This window comes from Barbatula barbatula (genome assembly GCF_947034865.1).
Source record: "Barbatula barbatula genome assembly, chromosome: 8".
Lineage (NCBI taxonomy): Eukaryota > Metazoa > Chordata > Actinopteri > Cypriniformes > Nemacheilidae > Barbatula > Barbatula barbatula.
Window position 1 is genome coordinate 4,124,844 of NC_136771.1, and position 15,141 is coordinate 4,139,984.

A 15,141-nucleotide genomic window follows, 5' to 3' on the forward strand; every position below is an offset into this window, starting at 1 on the left:
CGCTTTTGTGTCTCAGTAAGGGCATGACAGTAGGACATGCTTCAGTAATACATATTTCTGAACAATAAATTACCAAATTCTCCCTTTGGTTAACAGTTCTTTAAGAGTACGTGATTAAATGGATGACAACTAAAACATTTATTTTCCCAAATAAGTGGCCACAATGTCAGTATCTGGTATAGCGGGTTGCAGTCACTCAATAGGATTGCATGGGTGTCCCAAAGGCACAGATTCACAAAATAGCATGGTATACCATAGTATTTACCGAAGCAAAACCGTAGACCCTACACTAGTGTTGTTGAACCTTCCTAGTAAATATAAGAGTGAACATCATTTTTTTATTGTAGCTATACTAATTACAATAAATTGTAGTGTACTCAATACTAAAGTAAACTACAATACTACTACTATAGTACTGTGTACTATAATTTTCCAGTTTTATCCACATCGTCCTGGTTCAAACTAATGTTTTTAACAAAGCAATTTACTAAAAACTAAACAACGTAGTTACTGTGTTTTATCCTTAAAATTACAGTATAGATACTGGTTGTTATTATATTCTCTGTTTGGATTATGACATAACGAAACCTGCAAATAAATCACCTTTGACCTCTTAGCAAACCCAACAAGCCTTTCAAGCAGCAACAGGATACCATTCTTTTAACGTATGTCTAATTATTGCCTTGGAAGACCACCTAGTTATTTAATTAATTAATGTTTCATCTGTCCACCGTATGCATCTAGAGGCTTAATAATAATAACAAATTAATATTACATTTCTTTCTCAGATATTTTACTTGTCTTTGGAGATTTCGAGGCTCCTACCCCATATACGGGAACCAGAGGAGCTTCTGTGTAGTTTATCACAGTGGATGCCACTAATTTTACCCACCCTTCCCTATTTTTAGGATCTCAGAAGACTTTTGTTTTTGTATTAATTCAGCTGCTTTCGTCACACCAGCTGCTGACGGAAGAAGAGTAACAGTGGGAGGGCCAGACACCAGGAGAGTGAGATGAAAAACCTTTTTTGCTTATACAGCCCCAAGTATTTAGACAGTTCTGCCACACTTAAAATACACGTCTTTGCATTAGATATAAAAATATCTAACCTCCAAATGGTGCTAGGTCTTTTGTTAGTGTTAAATTCACCTTTCTTAACAATTTATAACTTGATACAGTTCGTCACAATAACTAATGACATGTTCTGATGTCTATGTTCTAAAAATTGCTACTACTTGTACGGTTTTCTTTCTTAATTTGGTTGCATTCAAACATTTTGAAGTGTAACAAAAGTGTTTATACATTTTGGAGGCATCAAATTGTTCTCTTATTCTTGGAACAGACCCAAACAAAATACTCACCAAGAATGACCTGCTACAAAAACAACCAATCATGAGAAAAGTAGAGAAAAACAAACATTTATTCAGAATAATTTTGTCAAACGGTACAAAAATAAAGAACATAAACAAAGGACCCGGAAGTGATGTCATATCTGGGCTTTAGTGTAGTGCTCATAATTGGCTTTCAGGAGGAACTCAAAGTACGGCTGTGATTTAAGATACTCCAGTTCTTCTTGCTGTAGAAGATCCTTCACATCAGGCAGGTACGACTGCAGAGAAACACCTGTGCACACGTGACATGTCAATCATGTGGTTTAAGGTTGGTTTCAAATACATAAACTAATGCTTAAAAAAGTGATTCATCAAACATTCGTGTGACGCCAATCTCATCGTACGAATGATCGAACCTTGATAAATGTGGCGGCTGAAATCGATTGTAATTTACATACCACGCCTTTAAGGTTTAGATGCCCCGCCCCTTGATTTTGCGACATGGAGAAACGTAATCCGGCCAAAAAGAGGAACTTTTCCTATTTAAAAATGTAAGTCTAACCTTGATAAAGAAGTAACAGTTAAACTTACACATAGCTTGTACTTATATTTATTATTGTAGGTTTTCAAATGTTTTACCTTTAATTGTGCAATATAATTGTGGTAAATTATCTTAGAAATAGCCTAAAAGCACATGAAAGTTTTTTTTACACAAAAACACACGTTAACCTTTAATTTCAAACAATTAAATGATCATGTAATAAGGCTAGAAAATAAGCTATTTTATTAAATGTAATGAAAATAAGAAATCGCATCTAAATCTATTTTTACATTTGGTATATCAAACGAAAAAAATCCTAATATTTTTGTCATTATTCTGTTTCAGTTATCAAAAGGTTGAAGTGTATACAGACCTTTACCCTCTCAAACTTGCATGAGATTTTATCTTAGCAATAAATGCCAAGTTTTGTGTGGAAACGACCGTACGCCCAGTTTTCGGTCATAAGCTAATTTTATAAACGAGGCTCCTTGTACTTACGCTATGTCAAATTTAATCTCTGAATTAAACTATGCAAGTGTTATACAAGAGAACGAGCTGTTGTACCTTCCTGAATGAGTTTCTGCAGGATCTTAACAAAAGTGCTGTCTCTGGCCGCTTCCAACGGATCACCATTATCATCAGACGACGACCAACTGCAGAACACACCAATCAGTCAAGCCATTACCATTATGACCAAGTGAAAAGAATCTCTAAATTGCACAGGTCTTAGTCTTCGCAAATTGAAATTAAGTGCATTGATGTGCATCTTTAACAAAAAGCTGTCGTCATAATTAATCTGCATGAGTAAAATACATCAGTATCTAAAAAAAGCAAGTCGTTTAACAGAGAATGTTTTTTTGTGACTCACCTATCTTTCCAATCTTTCTTCAAGGCCCTACTGAAGATCTCTCGCTTAAGGGCTTCAATATCAACAATATCCTCCTTCAGACACACACGTCACGCAAATAATGAATAAACATAACAGACACCACTGAATTGTAATCTAAATGCAAGACTCTTTAAATGCACCTCCTCAATGTACTCCAGCAGATCAAGAGCTTTCTTGAAGTCGTACTCATTGGCTCCACGGTTCTCATCACAGATATACATCTAAAGGCGACGACATCAGAAATAAACGATGACGACAATATGCAGTGAAACAAATCATGAATTCAACAAACAAAAATACATGATTGTGGATAACTTGAGTCTAAACTAACTAAATCAACTTTAACAAAACTAAATCAAAATATAAAATTAACATCGTTATGAATAAAGCAAAAATTATTCAACAGGAAGTGCTTCAGGACCAGCGGTTTGTCTCGTAAAACAGTCTGTGTCTGAGGACATTCTGTAAACCGCCCATTTAAAGGAATAGTTCACATTTAAAATGAAAATTCTGTATTCATTCATGTTGTAATTTTTAACATGTTTAATTTTCTTTCTTCTGCAAAACACAAAAGAAGATATTTAGAAAAATGTTGGTTACCCACTGATTTCGATTGCATGTACACAAAACCAATGCAAGTGAATGGGGACAAACGGTTATCTGTTACCAACATTTTTCAAAATAACATTGTTTGTGTTCTGAGTTCTTGGCTTTAAACGCAACATATTCCTGGTACATGAATGTCACAAGCCTAGTCAAGATCATGAGTTTCATTTCACAAACAATACACATTTGTATAGCTTTATGGTCCGATACTATTATCATTATATAAAATAACTTTTCCTGCTCATTCCTAAAGGCTGTGTTTCTATGTGTGCTTACATTAATGAGGTTGAGAGGGCTCAGCAGAGGCATGGTGTCTGGATCTTGTTGTTTCTCTTCCAGAAGTTGTTTAGGCAGAGTCTCCTGATGAAGCAGAAATCTCTCCTGCTCGACTATGTCTACACAAACACACAACATTTATATTTATATGTATATGTATATATATATATGAGAACGTTTCAGAAAACCTTATGTGCTTGCTACTAGGGAATTTTGTCAAATCAATCAAAAGCAATTCTTAGAATAGCAAAGAGAGAAAGAACAGCGTGCAAAGTTAATTCAGCCACAGAACGAACCGTTGAGCTGTCTGCACTGCACGGCTTCAGGCATGTCTGATGAGAGAGCCGTGAGTTTACTGAGGGCCAGCAGCGTCTTCTTCTTAGTGAAGTATCTGGTCTCCATGTTGGCTTGACCGTACAGCGTGCGATGAGCCTGTCGTGAAGACAAGAGAGCAACATTGTCAACAGTTAGTTTGAAGTTCACTATTGTTCCTTGTTTGAGTATTAACAGGTATGAACGAGTGCCATTCTTACTCTCTGGTAATCCTGCTTGTGTATGTCATGCAGCCAGCTGAGATGATCATGAGCCTGCAGGAAGCTGGACAGCTGCTGGTGAGTTGCTATTGGCTGAGACAGGAGCTTCCCTCTCTTGCCTTTCTCCATGTACCAGCGGAACAGGAAATCAGCAAAGTTCTAGCAAACACAAAGGATTATGGGTAAATACTTTCGGGATGTATTTCCAATCCTAATCTAGATATCGCTAAAAGATTTGTTCATAAATATTCTGTGTTAGCATACAAGCATTCATTCTGGATTGGCTAGTTACCTGATCAGCAAATTTGACCATGTAGTGCTGAAGTCGACTCTGGTTGTCGGTTCGCTCGCACAGCTGCACTAATATGTCAAAGTCGCAATATTTCTCTGCCAGCGCCGCGACCCACTGATGTTGACCCAACTCCACTGCGAGAATAAAAGAAAAGTGCATAGTACATTTTGGAAGCCTTTTGATGTAATATAATTACCAAAGCAATATTCAGAAATGTAGAATTTTTACATTTTTACTTTTAAGTTAAATGTATTAATACATGGATAGTCTACATATGCTAGCAAATAACTTTTATACAAATTTAACAAATTTAACACTGACAAATTTAAATTTGTTGTTAAAATGATCTCATAGGTGAATTAGATTTTAACGTGATTGGCACATGGATTTAACCACATGAACAAAACACAAACACACAACAAATCATGACACTCCCCTTTATGGCACAGTCCTGTGATGTAAACTCACACAGAGGTGAAAGCAACTCAGAGCGTTTCTGCGTGTATTCGTGCTCCAGAGCGTGGTAGCGTTCCTGCGGTGTTGCACGCCTGAGAGACGTAAGCTGAGCCACGTAACTGTTCAGTAGAGAGTCCAATAGTACCACCAGCTGCTCGCTCAGCACGTTGCGCAGTTCGGCGTCTGCGTAAGGATACGCTGCTCGGAGGATCATCTCATGCTGCCGCGTGATCGCAGTCCGAACTCCACCCACTCCACCTGAGGCTGAGGAGACGTCGAAGAGGTATAACGGCTGCACAAAATAGATTTATTTGGTGTAGTGGAATTGGATGGAGAACACATACCTGTCCATGGGATGTACTCTGGCTCCGGGCTACAGCTCTCTGGAGCTCTATAGAGAGATGCTTTGGTCTCTCTGTACTGTGCTGCAGCTTGAAGCATATCCTACCAAACAAAACATGCGTATTCACTTCATAAACGGAGATCTGGATGACAGACTGTTACACGCATTATGTTATTGTCACGGATATGACTGGAGCTAATAGGACAACGCACTTTGATGATGTCATTGACGTTAGGCACAACTTCAGCCCACCGCACGGATTCATCAGGATTCTCTTTCAAAGTTTTTTCCTCCTCATCCAACAGACACTCAAAGATCGAGGAGATCTGAGACACCTGGAGAAAGATGCGAGAAATGCACCTTGAATGAGATCGATTTTAAAAACCACCGAGCCAGTGTGTTTAAAAAAAACTGGTACTGAATTTTCACACCTCTCTGAAGAACACATCGGCAGGGGTGAGGTTGGCGGAAATTTTCGTGTTGCTTTTTTTCAGGGCCGACACGATGGCCGCGTTCACCAGCTCTGGATGCTTGGTGTGATGGTTCTTCAGCACAATGGCGGCCGAAAGCATCTCAGCGTGCTCGCACAGCAAGAGTCGCGTCGCCATAGGAGTCGAGCGCGCTGTCGTGGAGGTGAGGCGGTCTAGAAGACCTGTCTGTGAAACACGCAAAAAATGTAAACAACACGTTACCCATGAGGTCGCCTATCACAGAGCGTGTGAAGGTTTGCAACACTGAGGAACCTGAAGCAGGAAGTCCATGAGGCATCGGTGAGCTTTCATCTTATCTTCTAACTGATGCAGCAGGATGAGGGAAGTCAGCGTGAACCCAGCGCCCTCTACAGGACAAACACACTCCTGGTTACATTATACCTTGCATTATACTGCCTGCTTTATAAATCTTATCCTATCTTTCAGTGTAGTAAAGATTAAAATCCGATCTAGCCATTCAGACTGAAATGCATTTTAAATCTGATTTTAGAACACATAAAACCTAATTTATGATACAAAATTTAAGGTTTTCTTTTTGTATCTTACCGTCGGGTACAGACTCGGCCCAGCGGGGGTCACACGCAGGGTAGTCATCCACGAGGTCCAGGTCAATCTGGGTCACAACCCCATCCAGTTCAGCACCTCCCTCACCATCGCTGGGAAAAAGATTGTCCACCATACTCTGAGCACCAATCAGATCGTGGCTGCGGAGAAAACCAGAGGACATACTCTCTACGGGCTGATACAACAGACATGAAAAACACTCAAAGCACACTGGACCTTTAAGATTTAACAGATTCTGAAGACACACTGACCGACAGAACTGCAGGAATGCTTGTTTGAGCAGTTTAGTTTTGTCCTCATAGGCCACCATATCATTTATAGGGGGTGTCTCTAATGGAGTACCCTGGAAAAAAGCCAAGATTTTGAAAAGAAATCTGACAACATATAATAAACATACAAGGACCTCATTCCTTATGAGAAACGAGATGTTAAAATGATTAAAAAGCAGACGAGACATGCTTCTTTTAGTCAATTTGGTTGCATACCTCAGGTCCAGGTCCTGCCAATGATGTGCAGAGCGATTCCTCCATGTTCTCAGGTAGGAGAGATGCACTCGCTCTTGCGAGGACGGCAACAAGGCCACTGTTTTGAGAGAAAAACACAGGCAGACCCTCGCAAACCCCCGCACCACGGATACGGTCACCTGCACAATAGATAAGAAACTTTAAGCACCAAGATAAAAGATGGCCTTTAGCACTCTCATTCACGGATGGCCTTTAAAAAGGACACTTGTTCCACAGCTAAAGAAAGGTATTAAAATTTGATGACAGAATATGCCTCAACAATGCTGTCAGTAGGTGGTGGTTTTGAGAAGTTGGTTTGGGTTTTCCAACATCACCAAATTCCAGTCTCCACTGAGGGACAAACCTGGAGAGCTGAAGGGAATCTTCTCCTCAGGAGGACCTCCGCGCACAGCCCCGGTGCTGCAGGTGAACACCAGCTCTTCATTATAGAGGTACGCCGCAGGACTGGACGCCAGAGGCAGAATCAACCTCGTCTTCTGGAGCTCCTCATCATTCTACAACACATGACAGCATCGCTGAAGCATTAAAATGCATGCAAGCTACATTCCAGAGTCACCTTTAAATCATTTTGAGATTGGTATAAACATATCAGATTCTTGGATTGAAGTGGGAAAGATGCAAATGTGAATCATAGATAGGCTTTCTCTTTGAAACATTTGTTGAACCTGTCATGGGTCAGGCCTCTGGTGTACCTGGAATGGCGGGTTGTATTTGGTAACCTCCACAGTGAGCTGGTCTGGGCTGGGGGCCGTCGTTTCTGCAACAGTGACCAGGCAGAAATACGCCAGACACGGGGTGTCGGCAGGATGCCACGCTGCTGCCAGCAGCACCAATCCTGCGCTGTAGAGACACACAGTGACAGCCAATCAGACACAGGCTACAACTGACCAATGTGTTACCACTATTGATTATGTTGAAATCAATTGTAACGGCCCCAATGGCATGAATGGCTTACTTGCTGAGCTGCATGTCCAAGTAAGCGACTTTAACTCCGTTCTTGATCTCCGAGTAGTTACTTTCTGAGTCCTGCAATAGATAACGAATATCAGATTTTAACACATAACCGTTGGTTAAAAAAAACCCTGCTTTTACGCATCTCTAAGTAATAATCTATAATGATCGTGTAACTCCAAAAGCTTGTGTGTAATTCTGACCCAGATGGCATCGGCGATGCTGTCCGCGATGATCTGATTGGTGCTCCAGCTCAAAACCTGCTGCTCGCTGTTCTCGTCCACCTCCCACTTATTGAGCCCACACGAGCAGAGAGAATACAGCCAGCCGGACTCTTTCACCCACAACACACTGAACACCTGACACGAGAGACACCAGTCAGCATTTGAACACATCAAACCAAAATATCAGGTGAAATAAAGAATGGTTCTGACAGTGAGGTCAGACGGGGGTCCGCGGATGCCGAACAGGCTGGAAACTCTGCGTCCGATTCCTGACAGGATTCTCTGACCCTGCTGGACGGGCCTCTGGTGCAGTTTACCGGAGGAATCTGGATTTATCCGGAGGAGCTGTCCGCGGTACGACGACACAATAAAACTTCCACCCTGAAGAGGAGAAATAAGCGACTCTCAGATGGAAAGAATACAAACGAAAAGCTGCCGATTCAGTCCAACTGCACACCTTAACAGCTGCTACGTAGTTGCACAGGTTTCCACCGAGGTCCATAGACATCTCAGTGTACGCCCCCTCGTGAGCCAGACTGGGCCAGAACCGGGCTGAACCATCTGGAGACACAGTCAACGCACAGATAGACTGCAGAAAGACAAATATGTTTGCATTAAGACCATTTAATAATTGACCTGAATGAGAATCCGTACAACTTTGCTGAATTGTAGGCACATCTCACCTGTATTGGTGCCGTCTTCAAAGGGCTGGAAGAATTTATGGAGATGAGATCGGCACTGTATGCAAATTCACTGGACGGCAACTGGAGGTCCTTACACACCGACAGCTACAACAACAACAAGGACAATTGTTTTCACACAGCCTCAGCAGCCAATTCAGCAACCGTGTTTCTCCCTCACCTTCGCCACAGAGGTCTGAGACACCTTCCATATGATCAGCCTCTCTCCACAAACCATCCACGCCCAACCTGACTCCTCAACCTTCACAGAGATCGGATCGTCCACTGCAACGCATCATCAGACAATGAGAATTGACCCCAATCAACTCTCGAAACTTAGTGAGATGCCCACTTGGAGTTTTAAGACACAGCCTTTAAAGTGAAGAACAGTGATCTGTACCGTCAGCCATTGTCAGCGCCTCCATGACTTTAACGGGCAGAGATGACCCAAACGTCTGAACGTCAAAATGACATGAATCCACAGCAGCATGACTCTGCATTCGAGAGGACACCGATCTGAAATCAGACATTTGATGGACAGACATCAGCTACAGAAACAGAAGCAGCCACTGTCTATGAAAGCGGTCATGAGATTTTCAAGCGCATTCAATTTACACATATTTTTATAAATACAAATTTTATAAATACATTTATTTATTCTAGTTTTATTTGTTTTCAAGGTCATGCTGAATTTTTTTAAAGAATTGGAGTTTCTTGAATATGTACTATTTGATGTTTTTGTCATAACATGAATAATGCAAGCCATGGAAAATCTATTTTACAAAATAAATTATTATAAAAAGCCTAAACTGTCAGTTTAATGTTCCTGTTTTTTAACACATTGTTTTCCATGGTACTGTACATTCCCAAACCTTTTACAAAAACCTGGCATTTGTAAAGCGCTGTTGACAGTGTATGTCATTTCACAATAATAAAGTGTCATGCCGTGTTGTTTAACTGTGTTTTCACTGCGCTGTTACCTCGCTGCGGAGCGACGTGGTGAGAACAGCAGTCCGGGCTGAGCCGAGCTCAGACTCTTCCGCGCGCCGGTCCGGGGCGTCGATCTGCGACTTGAGCCCGGTGTTCCGCGGGGAGTGTACATTTTGGGCAGAAGCTGTATTTATAGGGTACAAGTCGTCATGAAGAACCGATAAATGGCCAAAGAAAATCTGAAAACTCCTTTACCGCGCGCTCACTCCAACTTGGCGCACATTATGCGCGTCATTCAAATACGTCTTCACGGCGTCCCTCGTGACAGATTCTGGATCAGCTTTCAGACGGTTAATCATGTGGATTGACGATGTATGCTAAACCCTAACTGATCCTGGTTCAGTATTAAACGAAAGGCGATTGAAAACCGCGCCGTACCTCTTTTCTGATTGGTGGATGGATCATGCTGGGAAATGTGGTTTATAACCAACTGTAAACCGAACGCATCAGTTTGTTTTCTATTTAAAAAAATTATTACGGGATTTTTATTCTTTTTCAAATCTTTTGGTTTGTTTCAAAATATTTTACAATAATACATTTAGGAAGGAGTCCACCGAGATTTGATTTTCGAAAAGCTATATTGACAATTTTATATTTTAGTTTTTATTCCGAAGTGAGAAATGTGCGTTTTCCGCGCGGTGCAAAGAACGATGTAAAAATTCCTATTTTATTAGTGTCAAATAAAATAAAACTAGTTTTAACAGATTCCGCAGTGAGTCGCTCGGTGCGCTAGATGTCGCTGTGCCGCGCCTGTGATCTCGTGCCATAATCTAAATAAGCGCAGAAGAAAGAGACGGGTGAAATCGCGCTGTAGTTTAGCAGGTCTTCTCCGCATGTCTTCTTCCATGGCTTAAAGAGCGACTTTCTGTCAGCCTGTCACATAAGGATCATGCAGTAGGTGGTGAACAACTTTACTAAGCTGTTAAACGTCAGTGATGTGTGTGCATGTGCGATCGGAGTGTGATGATGAGCAGTCAGTAATCGAGGCCGCGCGCAAATCTGCCCCTGTAGGTCTTTGTCACTCTATATCTGTTTGTGTTTTCCATAAGTGTAACCACATATTCAAACAACTACGTCACCCAGAAATCAAATTCAATCTTTGATTGTTGTTTTAGCCTGAAATGAAATTAAATGTTGAAACACGGCTGTGCTTTTGAGACCATGATGAGTGTAAAAGTCTGTATTATTGATCAGTCCTGTTTATGCGTTAAGTATTGTGTTCTTTGTCCTCTTTAAGAGATGAAGCGGGTCCGGACAGAACAGATCCAGAATGCTGTGACCCAGTACCTGAAAAGGAGACAGTACATAGACACAGATGGCTGTCTGAAGGGGGCCAAACTCTCCCAGTCTGCAGAAGAGATGGCCGCTAGTCTGACCGGTAACTTGTTTCCCATTGTTCCCAGTGTGTTTTGTTCATGTGAAGCAAGATAACAGCGACGTCTGCGTCTCTCACATGTGCAGTTCAGACAGAGACCAGTTGTGCAAATGTGGTGTCCGCAGCCCCCTGTCAATCAGACCCCCAGCAATACGAGTCCCAGTTCTCCAGACTGCGCTCCTTTCTGCAAGGTCAGAGCTGAACGTATCTGCAAGTTGAATTTATTGCTTCAGATTCTGGGTTTAACAACCTTATTGTGCTTCTTAGATGCGGAGGCGCCGTGGACGAAGGAGGTGAGCGGCGTATTGTTTCCGCTCTTCCTCTACCTGCACTTGGACATGGCACGCTGTGGTCTGAAGGGCTCGGTAGACTCGTTCTACGGACGTTTCCATTCGTTCTTCCAGCAAGACCCTGAGCAGAAAGCTATTGTGGATCTTCTGCGAGGAGTCGTTTCGCTGCAGGTCAGTTTAAGCCATAAGTATGGTCCGTCTGTCTTGCGGACGTGCCGCATAGAATAGTTCATGCGCTAAAAAGTGCACTAGTCCACTAGGGGTCAATACACAGAAAGTGTGCAGTATGCCATTGTCGAAGAACAATGATACAAACCAACACGCTGAAACCAAGAACAGTAAGCTTAGAAGCATATCCTACTCCATACTGTTTGGTTGTTGTCCTTGAACTCGGAAGTCCGCGCTTAGCCTGTGATAAATATGAGGAAGTAGGAAGCTGTGCGTGAGGCGGAAGTCAAGTATGCCACGGCCTTTACTGCGTGGAAAAAAATCATCAATGAGATGCTTAAAGTGGTAAATTCAGACAAAATTTGCCATCACCCATGTCATTGGAAGAGGAAAATTGGTTTAGAATATTTAAATTTCTAATAAAAGGGAAAATGTCCTACTGTTTTCTTGCTTTCCCAACATTTTTGTTATTCTAACAGGATGTGACCTCCAACCCCAAGCTGTGTTCTCTCCGGGATCACAAGCATGTGGTTCACATGACTGATCAAGCCTACAACTACCTGCTGCGCTACCTTCAAAGCCATGACAACAGCGCCATCTGCTGGGTGCTCAGCGCACACGTACAGGTACGAGTACAGGTTCATTATATGAACACAAAACCACTAAGACATTTCTCAAAATATCTTCTTAAACAACATGAGGGTGAACAAATGACAGGATTATTATTTTGGTTTGAGCTATTCCTTTAAGAAGGCAGGTCGTGTCCTGAACGATTTGTAAGGTGACCCTTCATGTCCAAAAATGTCCTAGGTGGAGGTAACGGCAGTACGACGAACGGACTACCAGCTGTACGGGACGGGGCTCGGAGCGGGAAACACAACCTCCACCTGGACCGCAGTGGACGGGACTGAGGGGGCTGAGCCTGTAGAGGTCACAACTGGGTTACCTCAGAACGAGGCCGCATTGGATACGTTGCAGGACTGCATAAAGCATGTGCGAGAGGGTCCGCCCTCGCTCACCACCGTCTGCTTCTACGCGTTCCAGCACACTGACCAGCTGCTCAACACTGCAGAGGTGTCGGCAGACAGCCGCCTGCTTGCCGCAGGGTTCGATAACTCGTCAGTGAAGCTCTGGAGCTTACGGGCGAGGAAGCTGAAGGCGGGGCCTCACAAGACCGACGTGTCTAGGATCAGACTCGCCTGCGACCTGCTGGAGGAAGAGGTGAGTGTCTGCCGTCATGATGGTATTATAAACATCAATATGGGAACATTGTGGCATTTCTCGATTTGTTAATGTTGTTAATACATTTAAAAAGATACAAAATTGTTAACTTGCTTTTGTAATGTCATTGCTTGAGGCTGAGAAATGATTACATTGGTCAATGAAACAAATGGCTATAATTGTAATGCACTTAAATGGCTATAAACCATGTTTTAGAGGTGATTATACTGTTAAATTAGATTCTAAACCTGATTCATGTTTAACTGAATGGTCATTTTCACAAATTGTATTATTCACATGTCCTTTTTTTCTCATCAGGCAGATGATGAGGACTCCTCAGGCAGTGAAATTAAGACCCTGCGAGCTCACAGCGGCCCTGTATACCGCACGGCGTTCCTGACGGACGGCTCCGGTCTCCTGTCCTGTTCAGAGGACTCCACCGTGCGCTTCTGGGATCTCAACAGCTTCACCAACACGGTCCTCTACCGTGGCCACGCCTACCCCATCTGGGACCTGGACGTCAGTCCCTGCAGCCTGTACTTTGCCACGGCGTCTCACGACCGCACCGCCCGCCTCTGGAGCTTCGCACGCACGTACCCGCTCCGCCTCTATGCCGGGCACCTCTCCGACGTCGACTGCGTGAAATTCCACCCCAACTCCAACTACGTTGCAACAGGCTCCTCTGACAAAACCGTGCGCCTGTGGAGCACGCAGCAGGGGGCGTCCGTCAGGTTGTTCACAGGGCACAGGGGACCCGTGCTGTCGCTCGCCTTCTCGCCCAATGGAAAGTATTTAGCGTCTGCTGGGGAGGATCAGAGACTGAAGCTTTGGGACCTTTCATCCGGGACCTTGTTCAAAGACCTCCGGGGTCACACGGACTGCATCACCAGCCTTTCCTTTAGCCCCGACAGTAGTCTGGTGGCTTCAGGGTCCATGGATAACTCTGTGCGGGTTTGGGACATACGAAACACACATGGCACCGCCCTGTCTGACGGCTCCAGCAGCGAGCTGATTGGACAGTACACAGGAAACACTAGTAATATACTCAATGTGCAGTTCATGGCTTGTAATCTGCTGCTTGTGACGGGCACAGCGCTTGAGAAACAAGAGCAGTAGAGAACGTGTTGGAATCTGCTGAGAACATGTCCAGGTTTCACCCTAAAATCTAAAGAAAAATTTGGAGAGACTATAGTTTTTTGAGGCCTGTTTTTTAATTGTTGTATCAAGAGTATTTTCTTGAATTTGTCTTTCAATTTCTCTTCCACATTGTCAGTGTGATAAAGCATGCAATGTTTATTTTGATGAATCATTTGACAAAGTTTGTGTTAACATAATATATGACTGCACTGTGCATATTCATTTTGTATTTATAAACGCATCCAAATTCATGTATATATTTAAGAAAAATATAAAAACCAAACCTTTATTTATAATTACAATTATTGGTAAATATGAATACATATATTTAAATGTTTCCTAAGTATGTTTGCATGTGTTTATAAATACGAAATTAATCTGCATATTATGTAAACATGTTATGTTATGCAAACAAAAACTTTTTTCTGGATGTGATTAATCACAATGAATCGTTGACAGCCCTATAGTATTTTTGTTAATCGTTTTTTATTTTCTCATTTTTGCTGTAATTCAGACACTTTTATATTTTGTGTCAATGGTCAATAAATAATGTTAACATTAATTACGTATAATTTAGACCTTATTGTCTTGTTCATAATGAAAATAACAATTCAACACATATTGTACTGGTCATATAAGAAAAGACTTCATATCTTTAGATTTTGGAAGAATTGTAACCTGGATGTGTTCCCGCCAGGTTTAGTGAGCCTCCCCTGTGTTTTTTTAATGTATAATGTTTTTGTTTCTTTTTACTGCTCGTGGTGTCAGAGATCTGCAGCCTGCTGTTTTCATTGACATGTAAATATTATACTTCTTCTTTTTCATTATAACAGTTCTGTTATTTCATCATTAACGCTTTATTGTTCAATCTAGACTTTAATCTGAGTAAAACATTCAATCCTAGGCCAGGAAGCCAGGTTTAACAGATCTGCAGGTTTGTCTCAGTTTCACTTTTCTAACAATTCGTATAGTAAAAACAAAAGTTATTTTGTCTCAGGAAAGCTCCAAAGATAGCGAGAAGTTCTGGATAAAACATGTTACACAGACTTCACTGCCATTTGTTTAAGAGTTCAACTGTCGAGTTATCTTTGGGCGAAGTACTTGTTATTCTCTTAAGAATGTAGACAAGTGACACTTTTTTGTAACTTCAAAATAAAACATATCATTTTCTTTCCCATAATAAAACTGCATCATGGTTCTATTTGTTCATATATTTTCCTAACATTTCTGCCTGCTTTTGTTCTCTTAAATGCGTTCTC

At 41.9% G+C, this 15,141-nt stretch overlaps 2 protein-coding genes across 4 annotated transcripts; one reads left to right on the forward strand and one right to left on the reverse strand.

The window, feature by feature from the left end:
• Window positions 1–1,394: 1,394 nt before the first annotated feature.
• Window positions 1,395–9,949, reverse strand: nup133 (nucleoporin 133). The gene is made up of 26 exons (XM_079462845.1): window positions 9,682–9,949; window positions 9,102–9,217; window positions 8,883–8,986; window positions 8,705–8,809; window positions 8,479–8,610; window positions 8,232–8,402; window positions 8,001–8,156; window positions 7,802–7,872; window positions 7,539–7,686; window positions 7,190–7,340; window positions 6,808–6,965; window positions 6,574–6,665; window positions 6,305–6,462; window positions 6,011–6,105; window positions 5,699–5,923; window positions 5,480–5,602; window positions 5,269–5,368; window positions 4,937–5,188; window positions 4,469–4,602; window positions 4,177–4,335; window positions 3,940–4,075; window positions 3,644–3,762; window positions 2,902–2,982; window positions 2,741–2,814; window positions 2,437–2,525; window positions 1,395–1,623 (listed from the first exon to the last, which is right to left on the reverse strand). The coding sequence occupies exons 1-26, from the start codon at window positions 9,801–9,803 to the stop codon at window positions 1,487–1,489; spliced, it is 3,408 nt and encodes a 1,135-aa protein (XP_079318971.1). The 5' UTR covers window positions 9,804–9,949; the 3' UTR covers window positions 1,395–1,486.
• Window positions 9,950–10,414: 465 nt separating this feature from the next.
• On the forward strand, window positions 10,415–15,081 carry taf5l (TAF5-like RNA polymerase II, p300/CBP-associated factor (PCAF)-associated factor). Of its 3 annotated transcripts, none has more exons than XM_079462846.1 (7): window positions 10,415–10,585; window positions 10,929–11,069; window positions 11,153–11,257; window positions 11,334–11,527; window positions 12,004–12,150; window positions 12,335–12,745; window positions 13,064–15,081. In XM_079462846.1, the coding sequence occupies exons 2-7, from the start codon at window positions 10,931–10,933 to the stop codon at window positions 13,859–13,861; spliced, it is 1,794 nt and encodes a 597-aa protein (XP_079318972.1). In that variant the 5' UTR covers window positions 10,415–10,585; window positions 10,929–10,930; the 3' UTR covers window positions 13,862–15,081. The 3 variants fall into 3 exon arrangements, with proteins under 3 accessions (XP_079318972.1, XP_079318974.1, XP_079318973.1); XM_079462848.1 differs by having other exon boundaries at window positions 10,454–10,589; XM_079462847.1 differs by having other exon boundaries at window positions 10,459–10,698.
• Window positions 15,082–15,141: the final 60 nt, after the last annotated feature.